Source organism: Leucopleurus acutus (genome assembly GCF_964270905.1).
Source record: "Leucopleurus acutus genome assembly, chromosome: 1".
NCBI lineage: Eukaryota > Metazoa > Chordata > Mammalia > Artiodactyla > Delphinidae > Leucopleurus > Leucopleurus acutus.
In genome coordinates this window covers 167,294,034-167,310,821 of record NC_139142.1, presented here as the reverse complement: position 1 = coordinate 167,310,821, position 16,788 = coordinate 167,294,034, and the positions used below count along the sequence as shown (strand labels likewise).

The window sequence follows — 16,788 nt, the reverse complement described above, 5'->3', positions numbered from 1 at the left end:
ATTCTGCTGCTGTGCCCAACAAGCAAGTCTTTTTTATTTCAGTTATTTTATTTTTCAGTTCTAAAATGAACAATTTGTTCTTTATACCTTGTATTTCTTTGCCAAGACTTTCTATCTTTCCACTTATTTCCAGAGTGTTCAACCTTACTTTTTGTCACTGCTTTAAAGTCAGATAATTATAACATATCTGCCATCTTGACATTGGCATTCTTTAACTGCCTTTTCCCATGCAAGTTGAGATTTTCCTGATTTTCTCATATGCCAAATAATACTTACTATATCCGGCACATTTTGAATATTATGAGATTCTGGTTTCTTATATAAATCCTATAGAGAACGTTAATATTTTTGTCTTAGCAGACACTCTACTTGGTTGTGTTCAGGCTGCAAGTTCCATTCAACATTCTGAGGTTGTAGTTTCAGTGTCAGTTCCATTTTCAAAGCCTTTGCAGTGCTATTCAGATCTGTCCGGTGTGTGTGCCACCCAGTGGCCAGTCTGGGACTTGGATGATGGCCTCTTAGTTCTTTTTTGATACAATGTTCAGAACCAGATCCATGCATGAACAGCATGAGAATAAGCCCAGGAATTTATAAACAGCTTATGAAGTCACTTTCCCAAACTTCTTCCTGTGTATGATCTACCCTTTACTTTCTGGGTCCCTAGGATTCCCTTTTCCAGTCCTCCCTCAAAGTTTTAGACCCCTGTGGCCTCTGCTACTATCACTACCAGGAGATTCCTCACCTATTCCTCAAGCCTGTTCAAAAGGGCTTCTCCTAAAGCTCTCTCTGTTCATCCTGATGCTTATTTATGAGTTTCTGATTGCATTAAGACCAGGCCAGGTAATACTAGATTTTTTTAAGGGTAAATACTGCTGAATCAGTGGTACTTAATTCTGGTCTTATTCCTCAGTCTGTCTGCTACTATTTGCTTATCAAAGTCATCAAGTAGGGTTTCCCTGGTGGTGCAGTGGTTAAGAATCCGCCTGCCAATTCAGGGGACATGGGTTCAAGCCCTGGAAGAGCCCACATGCCGCGGAGGAACTAAGCCCCTGGGCCACAACTACTGAACCTGTGCTCTAGAGCCCGTGTGCCACAACTACCAAGGCTGCGCTCAGGAGCCAGCAAGCCACAACTACCGAAGCCCGCGCACCTAGAGCCCGTGCTCTGCAACAAGAGAAGCCACCGCAATGAGAAGCCCACACACTGCAACGAAGAGTAGCCCCCGCTCACCACAAGGAGACCCGCACAGCAACAAAGACCCAACACAGCCAAAAATAAATACATAAAATAAATATATTTTTTAAAAAAAGTCATCAAGTAGCTGCACCATGCATTTAGCCCGTTTTTAGTTGCATTCAGTGGGAGATACAGGGTGGATGGTATTTACTCCATCTTATCCAGAACTGGAACTACCATAACCACGATAACTAATTTAACATTCGTTACTGTATTCTCTAGTTCTGGATTTCTACTTGGTTCATTTTAAAGTCTTTGCCACTTTTTATAGTTTCTAGTTCTCTGCTGAAATCTTCAATCTTGCCTTTTTATCTTCTTGAATATAGAATGTATAGTTTTAGTTTTAATAGTTCATGTCTGATAATTCCAAAAGTTGGAATATATTGTCTGCTGTTTTTGCTAGCTCTTTTTCATGTTTCTTTTTTTTTTTTTTTTTTTGCCATAATACGCAGCTTGCAGGATCTTAGTTCTCCAACCAGGGATTGACCCAGGGCCACAGCCGTGACCGTGCTGAGTCCTAACCACTGGGCTGCTGGGCAAGTCCCCTTTTTCACGTTTTCCTCTCTTTGTGTGCCTAGTTATCTTCATTTAGGTGCTGAATATTATATTTGAAACATTTTTCAAAAATAATTTGTGGCTTTAGATGATGTTATCATCCTCCAGATGCTTGGGAGCAAGGTATCTTAAACCACCTTAATCTGATTTCAAGGATTGAGATATTTCTTGGTCACCCAGGTAACTCAGAGTTAAGCCTCAGCCCCCGTGAGGGTAATTTGCTTCTGGTTCCCTTAATCCTAGGGTACAAACCTTCAGGGTTCCCAACCCAAAGACAAGGGGGTTTATCAGGGCTACCACTCTTGAGACCATGGGCTCCAATTCTGGTCTCCCAAGTCCCTTGAGGCTGTCTACAACACTGCTGAGTCTCTCATTCTCCCCTTCTGGAGTGGCAAACAACCCCAGGACAAAAGCTATGCCAAAGGCTGAGCTCACCATTCTGGATTTCCATCTCCTCCCAGGTCCTGGGCAAGTGATTCTTCACTTTGTTCGCTCTCCAGTACCTTCAAGCAGACATTTTAATATTTTGCTCAGCTTTATTAGTTGCCCTCAGTAGGAAAGTTGGTTGGAATTATCTAACCCAGCATTACTGGAAGCTGATATTCAAAAAATGTTAGTTCTCTCCCCTTTCTGTCTCACTCCCAAGGCTGGGAGTGAGGATAGGCAGGGGACTTCCTTGGCGGTCCAGTGGTTGAGACTCTGTGCTTCCAATGCAGGGGGCATGGGTGTGATCCCTGGCCAGGGAAGTAAGATCCCATGTGCTGTGTGGTATGGTTAAAAAAAAAAAAAAAAAAATTTTAAAGAAATTTTTTTTTTAATTTAGAAAAGACTAGGACAGGCAGGTGTGCATTCCTACCTACCACTTACCCTTGCTTCATGCTATTTGTCCTTCCCAGAATGTCTTCCTTCCTCTCTTTAACCTATATAATTTCTTTTTATCTGGGGATATTATGGGCATTCTTTTTTTTTTTTTTTTTTTGCGGTACGCGGGCCTCTCACTGTTGTGGCCTCTCCTGTTGCGGAGCACATGCTCCGGACGCGCAGGCTCAGCGGCCATGGCTCATGGGCCCAGCCGCTCCGCGGCATGTGGGATCTTCCCGGACCGGGGCACGAACCCGTGTCCCCTGTGTCGGTAGGCGGACTCTCAACCACTGCACCACCAGGGAAGCCCTGGGCATTCTTTTATATTAAAAAAATTATATTCGATGTTTTTCTACTATGGTATTTCCAGTAATAAACCCTATACATGCTGCCAACTGGCCTCTTCCCAGATGCCTTCTCTCGTGACTGCAGACCACCCCACTCTCCGTCCCTAGAAACCTACTGCAATAACATTCACCACAGCCTCTTTGAGCTTATGGTTTGGTACAAGTCTAATACCCTGGATTCATTAGATAATTTCTTAAGGCAACGATCATGTCTCTCCTCAAGCCCCTCTCCCTTCAACAGCTCTCAGAAAATACTTATATTCACGTAGTCTCTGAAAACCAAAGCACCCTAATTATGCAAGGAGAGTTTCCGCATATTGAGATGATCATCCTCAGGACATACAGGATGTAAAGTACTGTGAGGTCTCAAGGCGTTCAGCAGAGCCCTCTCATGTCTATACCACCCACTCTGAGGATTTGGGCAGATGGGGCATTCCACCATATCCCCAGGCTCCTGTACCTCAGCTCCAGAGATCTGAGCCAGTCTCAGAGAAGATCTCAGGTTAGGGCACTAAAAAGCAGCTTTTGAGGACACTGAAGGCCAGTTCCCATTCACCAAGTACCTTAAGCAAGATTGCTTCTGCCCAGGGAAAGAGCTCCCTGAATAGCATGGCTGGGCTCAAGGAGAGGGTCCCTGGACATTCTTAACAACCCAAGAGGCCTCAGTTTTAGCATCTGCTCCTCATCCATATATCCAAGACAAAAGCCTAACTTGAGCTGTCAGAGATGCCCCTTATTTCCAGGACAGGAAATCAAGACAGTGTAGGGAAGCAGCAGCAGATCCCAGAAGCAGAGGCCTTTAAAATATCTAACGCTAACAAGAGGCATGCTGGACCCATATGGAGAAAATAACAGAGCTTAAAAAGAAATAAGAGGGAACGTCCAGTGGTTAGGACTCTGCGCTTTCATTGCCAAGGGCCTGGGTTCAATCCCTGGTCAGGGAGCTAAGGTCCCGCGAGCTGCGCGGCTCGGGCCAAAAGTTTTTTTTTAATTTAAAAATAAAAAAAGAAAGAAGAAAGAAGGCTTGAATGATAGAAAAAAATACCATGCTTCTGGATAAGAAAGCTAAATATTAAGATATTGATATTTCCAAATTAATTCTTATGTGTAAAGATACTTAATGCAGTCTCAATCAAAATACCAATGGTATAGAGACAGAAAGCAGATTAGTGGTTGCCTGGTCGTGGGGGTGGGAACAAGGATTAACTGCAAAAAAGGAACAAGGATCTTTTCAGGGTGATGGAAATTTTTTTTTTTTTTTTGCGGTACGCGGGCCTCTCACTGCTGTGGCCCCTCCCGCTGCGGAGCACAGGCTCCGGATGCGCAGGCTCATAGGCCATAGTTCACGAGCCTATCCGCTCCGCGGCATGTGGGATCTTCCCGGACCGGGGCACGAACCCGCATCCCCTGCATCGGCAGGCGGACTCTCAACCACTGTGCCACCAGGGAAGCCCGATGGAAATGTTTTAAAACCGGATTGTGGTGATGGCTGTACAACTGTGAATTGTGTACATTGGTCTGTACATTTTAAACAGGTGACTATTATTGGTGTATAAATTATACCTCGATCAAGCTGTTTAAAAATAGAAACCTAACAAACTTTACTAAAAGACCATTCAAAATTCAAATCTGACTAGTCTTCCATGAAAGGATGTAATATGCTTTTGATCTTGTTAAAAATAATTCATCTCTTTTTGAAAATGTAGTTTTTTAAAATGGTGAATATAAGGATACAAGGTATAAAAAACAATGTTATCTGGGAGTTTGGAAAAATTCAAACAATGATTCTAAAGTTTTCCTACAGGAATAAACAAGAGAGAATAGCTGAAACATGTTTAAAAGAAGCATAAGAGGGTTGCTCTGCCAGAAATGAAAGCTACAACAATTAAAATGAGATCATCCTGTTGTAAGAATCAACAAACAGATTAATGGATTATGATCGATGTATATATGGGAACTAAAATAGGCTTTAGTGGGTATAAAATTAGTGTATAAAGAAAGAATCACAAACTAATAGGAAAAGGTTGAATTTGGGGGAATACTTATTAACCAAAAATTGAGCTAGAGACTGATACTATGCCATACACACAAATCAATTCCAGATTACTTTAAAAGTCAAATGAAGAAATTCAAACAAAAATTATAAAAATACAGATATATATTTAACTAACCTTGGAATAAGGAAGAAAAGCATAAACACTATTGAAGAAATGGTTAAAATATGCATATTGTGGCATCTTACATAACCACTAAAAATGAAGTTTTTCAGATAATTTTCAGGAACCATGAAAAACTGCTCATGCAATAATGAGAAGTAACGAAAGGAGAATATAAAACTGAATCAGAATAACAATGTAAATCAAATTTTTAAATAACAAAATACATATACAGAAAGATTGGTAGATATATCAAGATGTCTTTGGATGGCAGAATTATAGGTGAATTTTTACTTTTTCCTTTCAGCTTTTAGAATTTTCCCCCATATTTTTTTACTATGGTCATGTGTTTCTTTCATAATCAAAAAAGATTTTTTAAAAAAGATTTGCTAGAATGAGAATATGAAAAACCAATCAAATTCAGCTACTAAAAAGCAACAGCTTCAAAAATACATATAGCTGTTAAATGCATTTTTCACATGTATGATACATTTCACAATTTTTTTCAGTACTAAAAAAAAAAAAAAAAAAAAGCCACAAAAGCTCTTTGCAGGAACAGCAGAACCTCTACAGACAGCCTCTCCTGTGCCTGCAGTGCCCCAGCCCATTCGTCCCACCTGCAAGAGGCAAGGAGGGCCTTGTCAGGAGGATGCAGCCATTCTGGCTGTGGTATTCCCCACCGCTGTGGGCAGAGAAGCCAGATTCACTCACAGACTTGGCCGCCAGCCTGATCTCTTCCCAAATGTGCTCCCTAGGGGCCCATGAGAGCCATCCCTACCATATGCCCTGCTGTCCGCATGTGGAGCGGCCCCATCTGGGCTCCTAGGAACTCACCACTGCAGCTGCTGAAATCTCCTGAGACCAGGCATGAGAGGCTGAGAGTCATGAACAGATTCAGAGAGTCTGGTTTGAGGTTCACCCCACTCCAAAGACCTCTGAACTACCGTCCCCACAGACTAACCTCAGTACCCTCAGCACACACTGAAAGAAAACCATCTCCCCTGGCCACCCTTGAAACTGGTCTCTCCCTCCTGCCCCCAGGAAAGCTCTCTGTGTGGGAAAGGCAGCCCCTCCAGGAAGCATCCTTTTCCTGCTGCCCTCCAGGAGGTACTGCAGCAGCTTGTCCCTCATGTTTCCCTTCACTGTTCCAAGAAGCCGTCTGTCTTCTGCCTTGACCCCTGTGAAACACTGCTTTCAGCTGCTCCTCCTGTCTCCTGGGACCCATGCTCCTGCTTCCTCTGCCCAAGAAACAATTTCATCTTAGTTCTTGCCAAAATGCTGTCTCCACTTGGGGTTGCCAGATTTAGCAAAGAGAAATACAGGACACCCAGTTAAATCTGAATTTCAGACAGACAACCAATCATTTCTTAGTATAAGTATATCCCATCTATTTTATCCAACCCACCCCCAGTCTTGATACACTTTTTCCTTCTGCCCCACCATAAAACACTCCTTCTCTCTACATTCCTGTGAAATACTGCCTGCCCTCTGCCCCTGAAACATGAAACACGGACCAAACGGGATAAACTGTTTTCCTTCTGTTAATCCTCTCAATTCCGCTCCCCTCTTCCCTCTTCCCCTGCCCCCTACCCCCATCAAACTCCTCAATGCTGCCACCTGGATGCCCTCCCCTCCCCTGTCTCCACACAAAACCTCTGTCCTCTGTTGGCTACCTGATCCCCAGAAGAATGCCAGCACTCCTGTTCTCAGGGAAAACAGTTTGCCTCTACCTCCCACCACAGTAATGTCTCAGACCTACTGCCATTTATTTCGTTCTTAGCATGCACCAAGCCCTGGGCCAAGCACCCTGATTCTCACAGCAGCCCTTTGAAGTAGGCACTGTTTTTATTAAGGTTTTATGACTTGCCCAAGATCGCACAATGTTAGGGATAGTCAGATTTGCACATAGGTATACCTGACTCCGAAATCTTAGATAAAACCCCAGATCAAGTCAGAATTTTCTGGACAGTGGATATTTTTTCAATCTTCTACTAAGCACCCAGGTCAAGACCCACTGCACACTACAGACCACTCCTCAGTCTCCCCATTCTCTTTCCTCCCCAAAGAACATCCTCTTCCTCCGCCCCCCTCTGCGACATAGTCCCCTCGGCAGTGAACTTCCATGTTGTCAGAGGAGATGGTCGCAGTCAGGCTGTGCTGCCCACACGCCTGGCATCTGGGGACTGCCTGGGGCGAGGTCCAGGCCTGTGGTCCCCTGCTCCTGGCCAGCACTCCACCTCACCCCACCCCCTTCTATAAATATCCCACTGCTCACTGGCTGCCCAGCTGCTGCAGCAACAGTTTCCATGAGGTCATCTTTCCCAAGCGGCCTCCAGGCACCCAACACCCACACTTACCTTTCCTGGAGTCCTGTGGCCTGCTTGCCCCTGCAAGGGGCTGTCCTGGGTGCTCTGTCTCCTCCGGGCGGGGGGTGTGGGCACTTGGGCAGAGGCCTGAGGCGGGGCCTTCCCTGAGCTCTGAGCCCCAGGTTCTGGATCTTGACTTGGGGAAGAATCAGGCTTGCAGCTGGTGGTGGGCTCCCCTTTGGGCTTCGGAGGAGCAAATCTCTTCCTGTTGAAGGGCCTAGTCTGCTGGGGGGCTGAGGGCGTGGGCTTGCCAGGGACAGCAGGTTCCCTCTCACCTCTGGCTTTGCTGGATACCTTCCCTGAGGGCAGCTCTCCAGGTGTCCTGCCACAGGGGGTCTGGGCCCCCTCCTCCCCCTGAGGCTTGTCTGCCTGGGTGCTCTCCAGATACATGTCCTTCAGGGAGAAATACACTTCCTGGTCTGGGCCTGGGACAGGGGCATTCTGGGCCTGGTCTTGAGTACCCACAGCAGAGGCTGGCTTCCTGGTGCCATCTGCTCCGGAGGATCCAGGCCCCTGTGCGGCCCTGCCCCTCGGCTGGGTCTGAACCTGCTCCATGTCCATGGGCCCCTGTGTCCCACAGGAGTCAGGCTTGTCTGAACTGGGGACACAGTTTTCAGAGGAACGGTGGCTTCGAGCTGCCCTCTCTACCTCTGGCTTCTGCACACCTTGCTTAGGTTCCTCATCTTTCTTTTTCTTCTTGGCCCCAGACTCCTTTTTGGGGGCTCTTTGAGGCCCCAGCTCCATGGCTTTACAGATGTATGTCAACAGGCCATGCTCCCCAGCTTCCCCGTTCTCAGGGGCAGCCTCGCCGTTGGTGGTCACCTCTCCGGAAGCAAAACTGTTGATCAGGCCCAAACCTGGGTGCTGACCAGGCTCCGTCTCTCCCTCCTGCCAAGCCACCGGTGTCCCGTTCTCGACCTCCCGGGTGGGGGACGAGGGGACTGGCACCTCGGCCCCACTCAGCCGCCGCTTCCGCTGGAAGCGGTCGGGGCTGAGCTTGCGCAGGGTGTCGGCTTCTTCCACGGCCTCCTTCCCGTGCTTCCAGCTCTTCTCGATCTCACGCATCTTTGCCGCAGCCTTGCGCTTCAGCTTGGCAAACCAGCGCTGGTGGATCTTGTATTCGGTCATGGTGCCCACCTCCAAGACCCCCGAGCAGGACACAATTCCCTTGGCATTCTGGGCAGAGGCCTGGTAGATGGCGGCATCTTCTTCTCGACACCTAGAGGCAGGAGCATGAGATGGGAGGTGAGAGCCCACAATCCTCACAGCCAGAGCCTCGCAGAGTTGAGCGCCCCGCCCCACCCCCTGCCAGCCCTGCCCCGAGTGCCACGCCCCACCTCCGATAGCACCACCTCCAAAATTCCCCACTACAGCTGAGGAAACTGAGGCTGGCAAGAGGGTGGGAGCTGGCCAAGGTCATGCTCTTCCAGGACAGATTAGACTTGGGGCCCAGGAGAGCTCCCTTCAGAAGCAGGTGACCCACACAGCCCCTTGTGAAGTAAGGATGACACAGGAGCTTTTTTGGGAAGCTGACCTCATGGAAAATGTTGCTATGGGTCAGGACCCCCTCTGGTTACACTCAGCTCTCTGGCTGTCAGAGATACTCCTGCCCTGGCCTTAGGAGATCCCAGACACTGGCAGGCAGACACGCTTCAGCAGGTGGCTCAGCTTAGCCGCAGAACCCCGCCTCCACCCCCAGATCCTGTCTGGGCGTCTTCATCCAGCTGACTCCATTTCTAAGGGCAGACGTGGGCCATAGGACCTTCAGGAGGGCAGAGAGAGCAGAACAGGCCCCTCTCCCTCACCTGTAGAGCTGCAGTGTGTGGCGGTTGCCCTGATGAGTGATCTCGTATTTTGGCAAGCCACAGTAGCGGTCCAGCTCTGTGTCATCCTTGTACCAGGTCACCTCTGGCTCTGGGTATCCTAAGAGGGAAGCAGGAGATTGGGTTGCAGGGAGACCAGTTCCAACGTAGTGGGAGGAGAGAACAGGATGCCATGGCTTCCCCAGACCACCTGAAGAGACTGGACTGGCCCACCTGCCCCCGGGGCTTGTAGCAAGAAGAGGGCTATCATATGGCTCAGCTTATTTTTAGAAGCTAGGCCCTGTCAAAGCCTAAAACTGTTCCCCTTCAGCAGCTGGAAGGCAAATATAGAGTAGAAACTGCCTAGCTTCTGGTAAGAAGGGAGGCAAGGAGTCTCCAGAAAGCTTTGGCTGGTAGTAATAAGCTTCCTTTCTTCAGTGGCCTGTTCTACATCCTCAACAGTAGTAACAGCTCTATCCTCGGAGGTCTCTCACCAATACCCAATATCAACACCACTGCCAAGAGCCCTCCTTCTTTCATTCCAGCTTCCTGAGCTGTTAGTATTATTTGATGACACAGCTAAAACATCCATCCATCCATCCATTCATCCATCCACCCATCCACACCTACTTTCCCAACCATTCACTACTGTGAAACTGACTGAGGTATTTTCCCAGCCCCTCCTCTCTGGATTTCCAGCCCTACTCACAAAGAGTTTCCTACTGTAAAAGTCACATGTCCCTTCTTCCCTGGACACTTGGCTGATTTGTCCAGTAATGGACACATAATCAGTTAATCTAATCCAATTCTTTGATCTAGTATTTGGGAATTGGAACCTAGAGACGGTCTACCCTAGTGTCTGGAAATAACTTGGAAGGGGTACAGCCATGTTCTGCCACATGGACTGAGAAGCAGACAAAGCTGGTCGACGGTGAGATGGAAAATGAAGTTGATGTTCAGGATAGAATAAGAAAAAGGAGAGAGAGACTTCTCTGGTGGTCCAGTGGTTAGGAATCCACCTTCCAACGCAGGGGATGTGGGTTCGATCCCTGTTCAGGGAACTAAGATCCCACATGCCGCGGGGCAACTGAGCCTGCACACCACAACTAGAGAGAAGCCTGCACGCCGCAACGAAGACCCAGTGCAGCCAAAATTAAAAAAAGAAGACAGAGAGAGTCCCAATATCCTTCCAAATACTGGCTCCATTCCTTGCCTGGGCACAGCTACATTCCTACTTGTCAATTCCATAAGAAGCCCATCTAAGCCTTACCAAAAAATTCTGCTTCATTTCTTAAGCTGACTCCAATTAATTTGCAATATTTATTAGAAATTAAAGACTCCTAACATATATTCCCTTAGGTGTGTGCTGACTGCCAAGCAAGGGTTATGAAGATATAGGAGCTTGACAGACAGCTCTCTGCTCTCAGGGAACCGACTGTACTATAGAGAAGATAAGACAGGTCTCCGCACAAGGGAGGGATGCACCTGTATCTGGGTACACATTCTCTGTCTTCCCTACTGTCTATGGATAAACTACCCCCATGCCTATCTAAAGACACCCTCACTGCATCTCATCTCCTCTTGCCTCATCAAGGACATCTCTCCAACAATCACTCCTCCTCTCCTGCATCATCAAGCTTTTCCTCTCTTACATCATTCCCATCAGCATACAAGCCTCTGTACTGTCTCCCTTCTTTTAAAAGAACTTTCTTTGACCCCACGTCCCCCATTAGCTCCTGCCCCCATCTCTCTATTCTCTCCTTTATAGAGAAACACTTTGGAAGAGTTGTCTGTATTCACTGTCTTCACCCCGTCTCCTCCAATCAGGCTTTTGTACCCACCGCTGCACCAGAATTGCTCTTGGCAAGGTCACCCATGAGTCACACATCGCCAAATCCACTAGCGTTTCCTAAGCTTCGTCTACCCGATCGATCAGCATTGACCGTCCCTTCTTGAAACCTTTTCCTCGCTTGCTCCTGGATGCCACTCCTTCTGAGTGCCTTTCCTACTCCACTGGCCACTTTTCCTAATCTCTTTCTTCCACTGCTCCCCCACCATCACCACCTAAGACTATAAGTGTTAGATAGGCCAGGGCTCAGGCCTCAGAACCATTTTCCATTCTCTAGCCATAAAACCTAGGGGATCTACTCCTGTCCTTCAGCCTTTAAATAGCTATATCTTCCTGACTCCCAAATTTGTATCTCTAGCCCAGACCTCCCCTGAACTCCTGGTTCTTATTTCTGACTGCATACCTGACATCTCCACTTGGAGGTCTAATAGGGATCAAACTTAACAAGTCCCAAACCAAGCTCCTTATTCCCCTCTCCAAGGCAAGTCCCACATATATCAGTAAAGGGCAAATTCATCCTTCTAATTTGGCTCAGGCCAGAAACCTGGAGGCAATCCCTTATTCTTTTCCTCACGTCCACTCCATCAGACGATTATATGGGCCCTTCCTCCAGACTGTATCCAGGATCTGATCACTTCTTGCCATTCCCCGCCGCCAACCTGGTCCATCACCATCATCTGACACCTCAGTTTCTGCAACAACCTCCTTGCTGATCTCACTACTTCCATCCTGGCCTCTCTTCAGCCCATTCTCAGCACAGCCAGAGTGAACCTTTTAAAATGAAGTAAATAAAGTCAAGTGATAGCACTCCTCTGCTCAAAACACCCTAGTAGCTCCCGTGTCATTAAGGCCCTCATGACGTGGGCCGCGCTAGCGCACCAGCCTCAGTTCCTCCCGTTCTCTGCCTTGCCTGCGGTACCCCTGCCACACGGCCCTGCTGGCTGGCCTCTGAAAGCAGGTGAGAATCACATCTGGATTCCTCCCGCCTCTGTTCACACATTCCCTCCTTGGAGAGGCCTTCCCTCCCAGCCCCTGTGAAACAGCGACTCTGTCTCCCTGGAAACTCTTAGCCCTCTTACTATGTTTCTTTTTCTTCATAGAATGCATTGCTGCCTGACATATTATACCCTGATGAGGTTGTTGGTTTACATCCATCTTCTCCAACTCCCTGGGGAAAGAACAGCTCCATGACTCATCCGTGTTATTCGTGCTATGTCCCCAGTTCCTAGAATAGTGCCTGGTATGGAATCAACACTCGTTAAATATTTATAGGTGAATGAATGAAGCAATGCACTAACGGCTCAGGGTACAGAGAAGGGAACGAGCACCTCTGGCTGGGGAATCAGGAAAGGCTTTATGGCATGAGCAGCATTTGAAATGGCTGTGAGGGTGGGTAGAATTTCAGAAAACGTGGGTTCAGTGCCTGTACATCCCCCCTTCATAGCACTAATCACAATACTGTAACTGACTAGCCCCTTGTCTGTCTCCCCTCCTAGACTTATGTCCCATGTGAGTCAGCATCATCTCTCCTTCACTTCTGTATCCCTACCACCTAAGATGGCACCTGGCACAGAGTAGTTACTTAATAAAAATAAAAATCTGCTGGACGAGTGAGTAAATGAGAAAGGGAATAAGTGAGCAAACAAGAGGTGAGTGGGAAGGGCATGCCTGACAAAGGAACCACAACAGCAGAGTGTGGGGTGGAAAGCAGAGGACACACTGGGGAACTGTGCACAGGAGTAGGGAGCAAGGGAGGTGAGGCTGCAGCTGGGTCAGCTAGGAACAAACTCTGGGCAGCCCTGACTGTAAAGCGAGCCCCATGTTTCCACAGTGAGCTAAAGCCCCTGGTTACATCACCGTGCATGTCCTCACCATCCCATGGGGTGATCTCATTCCTACAAGGGCCAGGCTCAGAGCATCCCTGCCCCATGATCTGCCCAGTCAGGCCTCAGCCTCCAGGGCATCCGAGTCCAGTCAGGCTGTAGCGAGAGGGCAGGGATGGGGCAAGAAGGGAACGCTGAATGGAGCCCACAGCCACAAGGCTGGGGCTTCAGCCCCCATGCCACCTTTTGGTGCCTCTTCACTAGGTGGGGGCCAACCTGACAGCTTAGGGCTCCACGGCAACAATGGATTCTGGAAACAACTTTATTTGGGGAGAAAACATTTCTTTGTGCCCTGGGTAATAGAACTGTATTCTGAAACACACAAAAGCAAGGGAGGTCCTTCACTCCCAGCTGCACACACACGTGTGCCCGTATGTGTGCCCACAGGCTGGCATGCACGCATGCACACACACACACACACACACACACACTTGGCCCTGACCAGGAGAGCCCACAGTAGTACTGAAGCCTGAGGCCTTCCCTCTTCCCCTTCCTACACTGACACCTCTGCTCCGCAGCCAGCATGCCTGAGTCCAGAACTCAGCTCGGAGACTTACAGCCTCATCCTAACCATTCCCATTTTGGAGAAGCTCAGATTCAGGAGAAGAATAATGATGAATGTAAATTTAGAGGTTTCAAAGACCTTTCAAATATAAAATTTCATTTGGTCTTCATAACAAACCTGTGAAAACAATTGTGAACATTTACTGAAGACTTACTATATGCCAGACACTGACCTGTATATTTTTCATGTATTATCTCATCTAATCCTCTCATAAATCCTATGAGGAATGTACTGTTATTAATCCTCAATTTAAGGAAGAGGAAATTAAAGCTCCTGCCCAAAGTCATGCAGCTGGTACACAGAGGAGCCAAAATTCAAATCCCTCTCTTCTATAAAACAGGTAAGGCAGGTGTTTGAATCCCTTTTACACAATCCCTTCCTTTTACACAAAAGGAAGATGAGACTCAGAGAAATCAAGTAACTTACTCAGGGTCACACAGCTGGCACATGACAAAGCCCTTGGTGTCCTTTTCCTTATTCCACTGCTCTTTCCCCTGGGGACTCCGGGACTAATATGTAAGTTTCTGCCCCCAGCAGTCATTATCTTAGACTTATTTCTCTAAAAGGAGTTTCTTCAAGAACTTGGTTCTGTCTAAAGGCTAAGTCCCTCTGCCCAGTTGTCCTGACACACACACACATACACAGGCTAACACAGAATCTACAACAGAGTTGAGGAGAGTGGGGGAAAGGGGTCACCATGCTGGACAGAGATGGGCAGCCTCAAGGAGGACAGTTGCACTCTGGCCAGAGGGGCCCCTGGGGGAGACAGGAGCCAGAAGGTCCAGTCAAGGCCTGCTATCCCCCATATGCCCACTCTGAGAGGGGAGAACCCCAGGGTCATATACCACTTCTCCAAGTCCCGAAGGGCTTCCCTCAGAGCTCAGCCAGCAGGGGCACTGGCACAGACTCCTCTTCCTCACCTGGACTAGATCCTGACCCACCACGAAAGCATCACCTACTCCTGGCAGGGCCCTGCTTAGACTGACTCATCACAACCTCATTCAAGGAGTGCTACCAGCAGGGTGGGAGGAAGTGAGGTCACTCCATCTCCATGGGACGAGCCAGGATCACCACACCAGTCTCATACAAAGGCCAGTCTGAGCCATACACCCATCCCCGATCCTCCATTCCAGATGGGGGCGGTGGGGAGACCCAGTTTCTAGCCCTGTTTCCTTTGTTCTCTGATCTTTCTGCATAATGCTTTCCCCTCTCCCTGGCCCCTCTCTTACAGTCTACCTTTTCTCCTTGTTAATTGGGAAAGGCTTACTTACCAAGTGTACTATGGCGATCACAGAGAATTCTTTCTTAATCTGCTACAAAAGACTCAGGTAACCTGAGATTTTTTTTATATACATGGGGATGAGGAGGGAGGAGGAGGGAACTAGGTACGACAGTGGACTAAGGTGTGGATGTTAGAGATAGCTAGAGCCCTAGAAATCTTACAGCCTTACTCAGCAGAGTCGTAGATCTCATCATGGCAGGTGCTCCTGAGCAGAAGACCATGGGCCTGGCTGGTCATCATGAGACATGGGTATTATGGCAATTGAGGGGATAAAAGTTTGTTCCTTTGAGTTGGGCTTGAGACAGGGAAAAGCTTACTCCCATGACGACCTTGGGGGCATCCAGTAAAATACTCCAAGACTCTGTAAGTCAGACTCATGTCGGCTTCAGCATGTTGCTCTCAGAGTCCATGGCTACAAAGGACAGAATGGAAGAAGGAAAGGAGGGAGGCCCCCGCAGCAGCTGCTGTTGTCAAGGCACTGAAGCTGCAGCTGCAATGAACAGGCAATGTGGAAAGTGGAAAAGACACTGATTTTGTTGTCCACACAGTCAGGGTCACTGTGGTCATACTGGCAAATATATACTAAGCGCCTTCTTTGCGCCTGCTCCAGAGGCACGATGTGTCAGGTGTGTGCTCTATCCCCCAGATCTCACGGTCTCACTGGGGAGAGAGATGGACCAAGAAGCTGTACTGTGAAAGACAGAGTAAGAGCTCTCTGTGGGAATGCTGGAGATGACCTCCTGGAGGATGAGCTGTTTGAGCTGGGCCTTGAAAGATGATAAGGAACTTGCCAGGCTTCTAGGTAAAAAGGCAGCACGAGCATACCATCTATTTTCACTCTCTCACCCAAAACCACTAAGCTACACTAATGAGATATTTTTATTTAAAAAAAAAAATGTGTGTGTGTGTGTGTGTGTGTGTGTTTGTGTGTGTATATGTAGTATATATATAGCCACTAAAAAAGGGGAGAATAAGGGGAAGGAGAGCAACAGGAACAACAACATTTTGAAAGCTGGAAAGCAGATGGACAAGTAGAAACTGACTTAGCAGACCCAAGACAGCTTAACCCAATGAGAAACTGAGAACTACCCTTTGAACACCAGAAAATCCTCAAAGGGCATAGGAACTGGCAACCAGATATCTCTGGAACTGGGAGTAAAGGGAAAGAAGGAAAGGTAAAAAGAGGTGTAGAAAACAGTCAGATCTCTGGATCCCCTCACCCACTCCATACCACTGTGTAACTAACTGCTCCTTCCCCCTACGTCCAAAGATGCAGTTTAGTAACTGGAAAGGTAAAACTTTGCCCTGAGGGTAAGCCAGCTTGGTGGAGGGCATAAATATTCTATGGAAAAACGAATCTATAAAATAAATGTTTGGGCTTCCCTGGTGGCGCAGTGGTTAAGAATCCGCCTGCCAATGCAGGGGACACGGGTTCGAGCCCTGGTCCGGGAAGATCCCACATGCCAGGGAGCAACTAACCCCGTGTGCCACAACTACTGAGCCTGCGCTCTAGAGCCCACAGCCACAAGTACTGAAGCCCACGCGCCTAGAGCCCGAGCTCCGCAACGAAGAGTAGCCCCCGCTCGACGCAACTAGAGAAAGCCGCGCACAGCAACAAAGACCCAATGCAGCCAAAAATAAATAATAAATAAATTTATTTTAAAAAATAAATAAATAAATGCTTTATGCTGAGAGCCCACCCAATCCTCTCATCTGCATAGCTTCCAGAAAACTCAGGCAAGACACTAGAAGAATACTCACTAGGGAATCTGGCTAGTCCAAGAGGAAGGAACTAAAGACACTCACTTTGTCAGTTCCCAACTCTAGTGGTGGCCAGGTCACCCTAGAGTGAAGACCCAAGGTTTCAGGCCCCTCCTACTTGCTCA

The 16,788-nt window shown here is 47.8% G+C and overlaps 1 protein-coding gene across 1 annotated transcript in view; it reads right to left on the bottom strand.

Annotated features, from left to right (window-relative positions):
- ALPK3 (alpha kinase 3) overlaps window positions 1–16,788 on the bottom strand; it is a gene marked incomplete at both ends in the record, with an annotated part of 47,356 nt that overhangs the window by 18,668 nt on the left and 11,900 nt on the right. Inside the window, 2 exons of the mRNA XM_082852547.1 lie at window positions 7,507–8,740; window positions 9,327–9,444. Of these exons, the coding sequence (XP_082708673.1) occupies window positions 7,507–8,740; window positions 9,327–9,444 (1,352 nt within the window). The remainder of the gene's footprint in view (window positions 1–7,506; window positions 8,741–9,326; window positions 9,445–16,788) is intronic.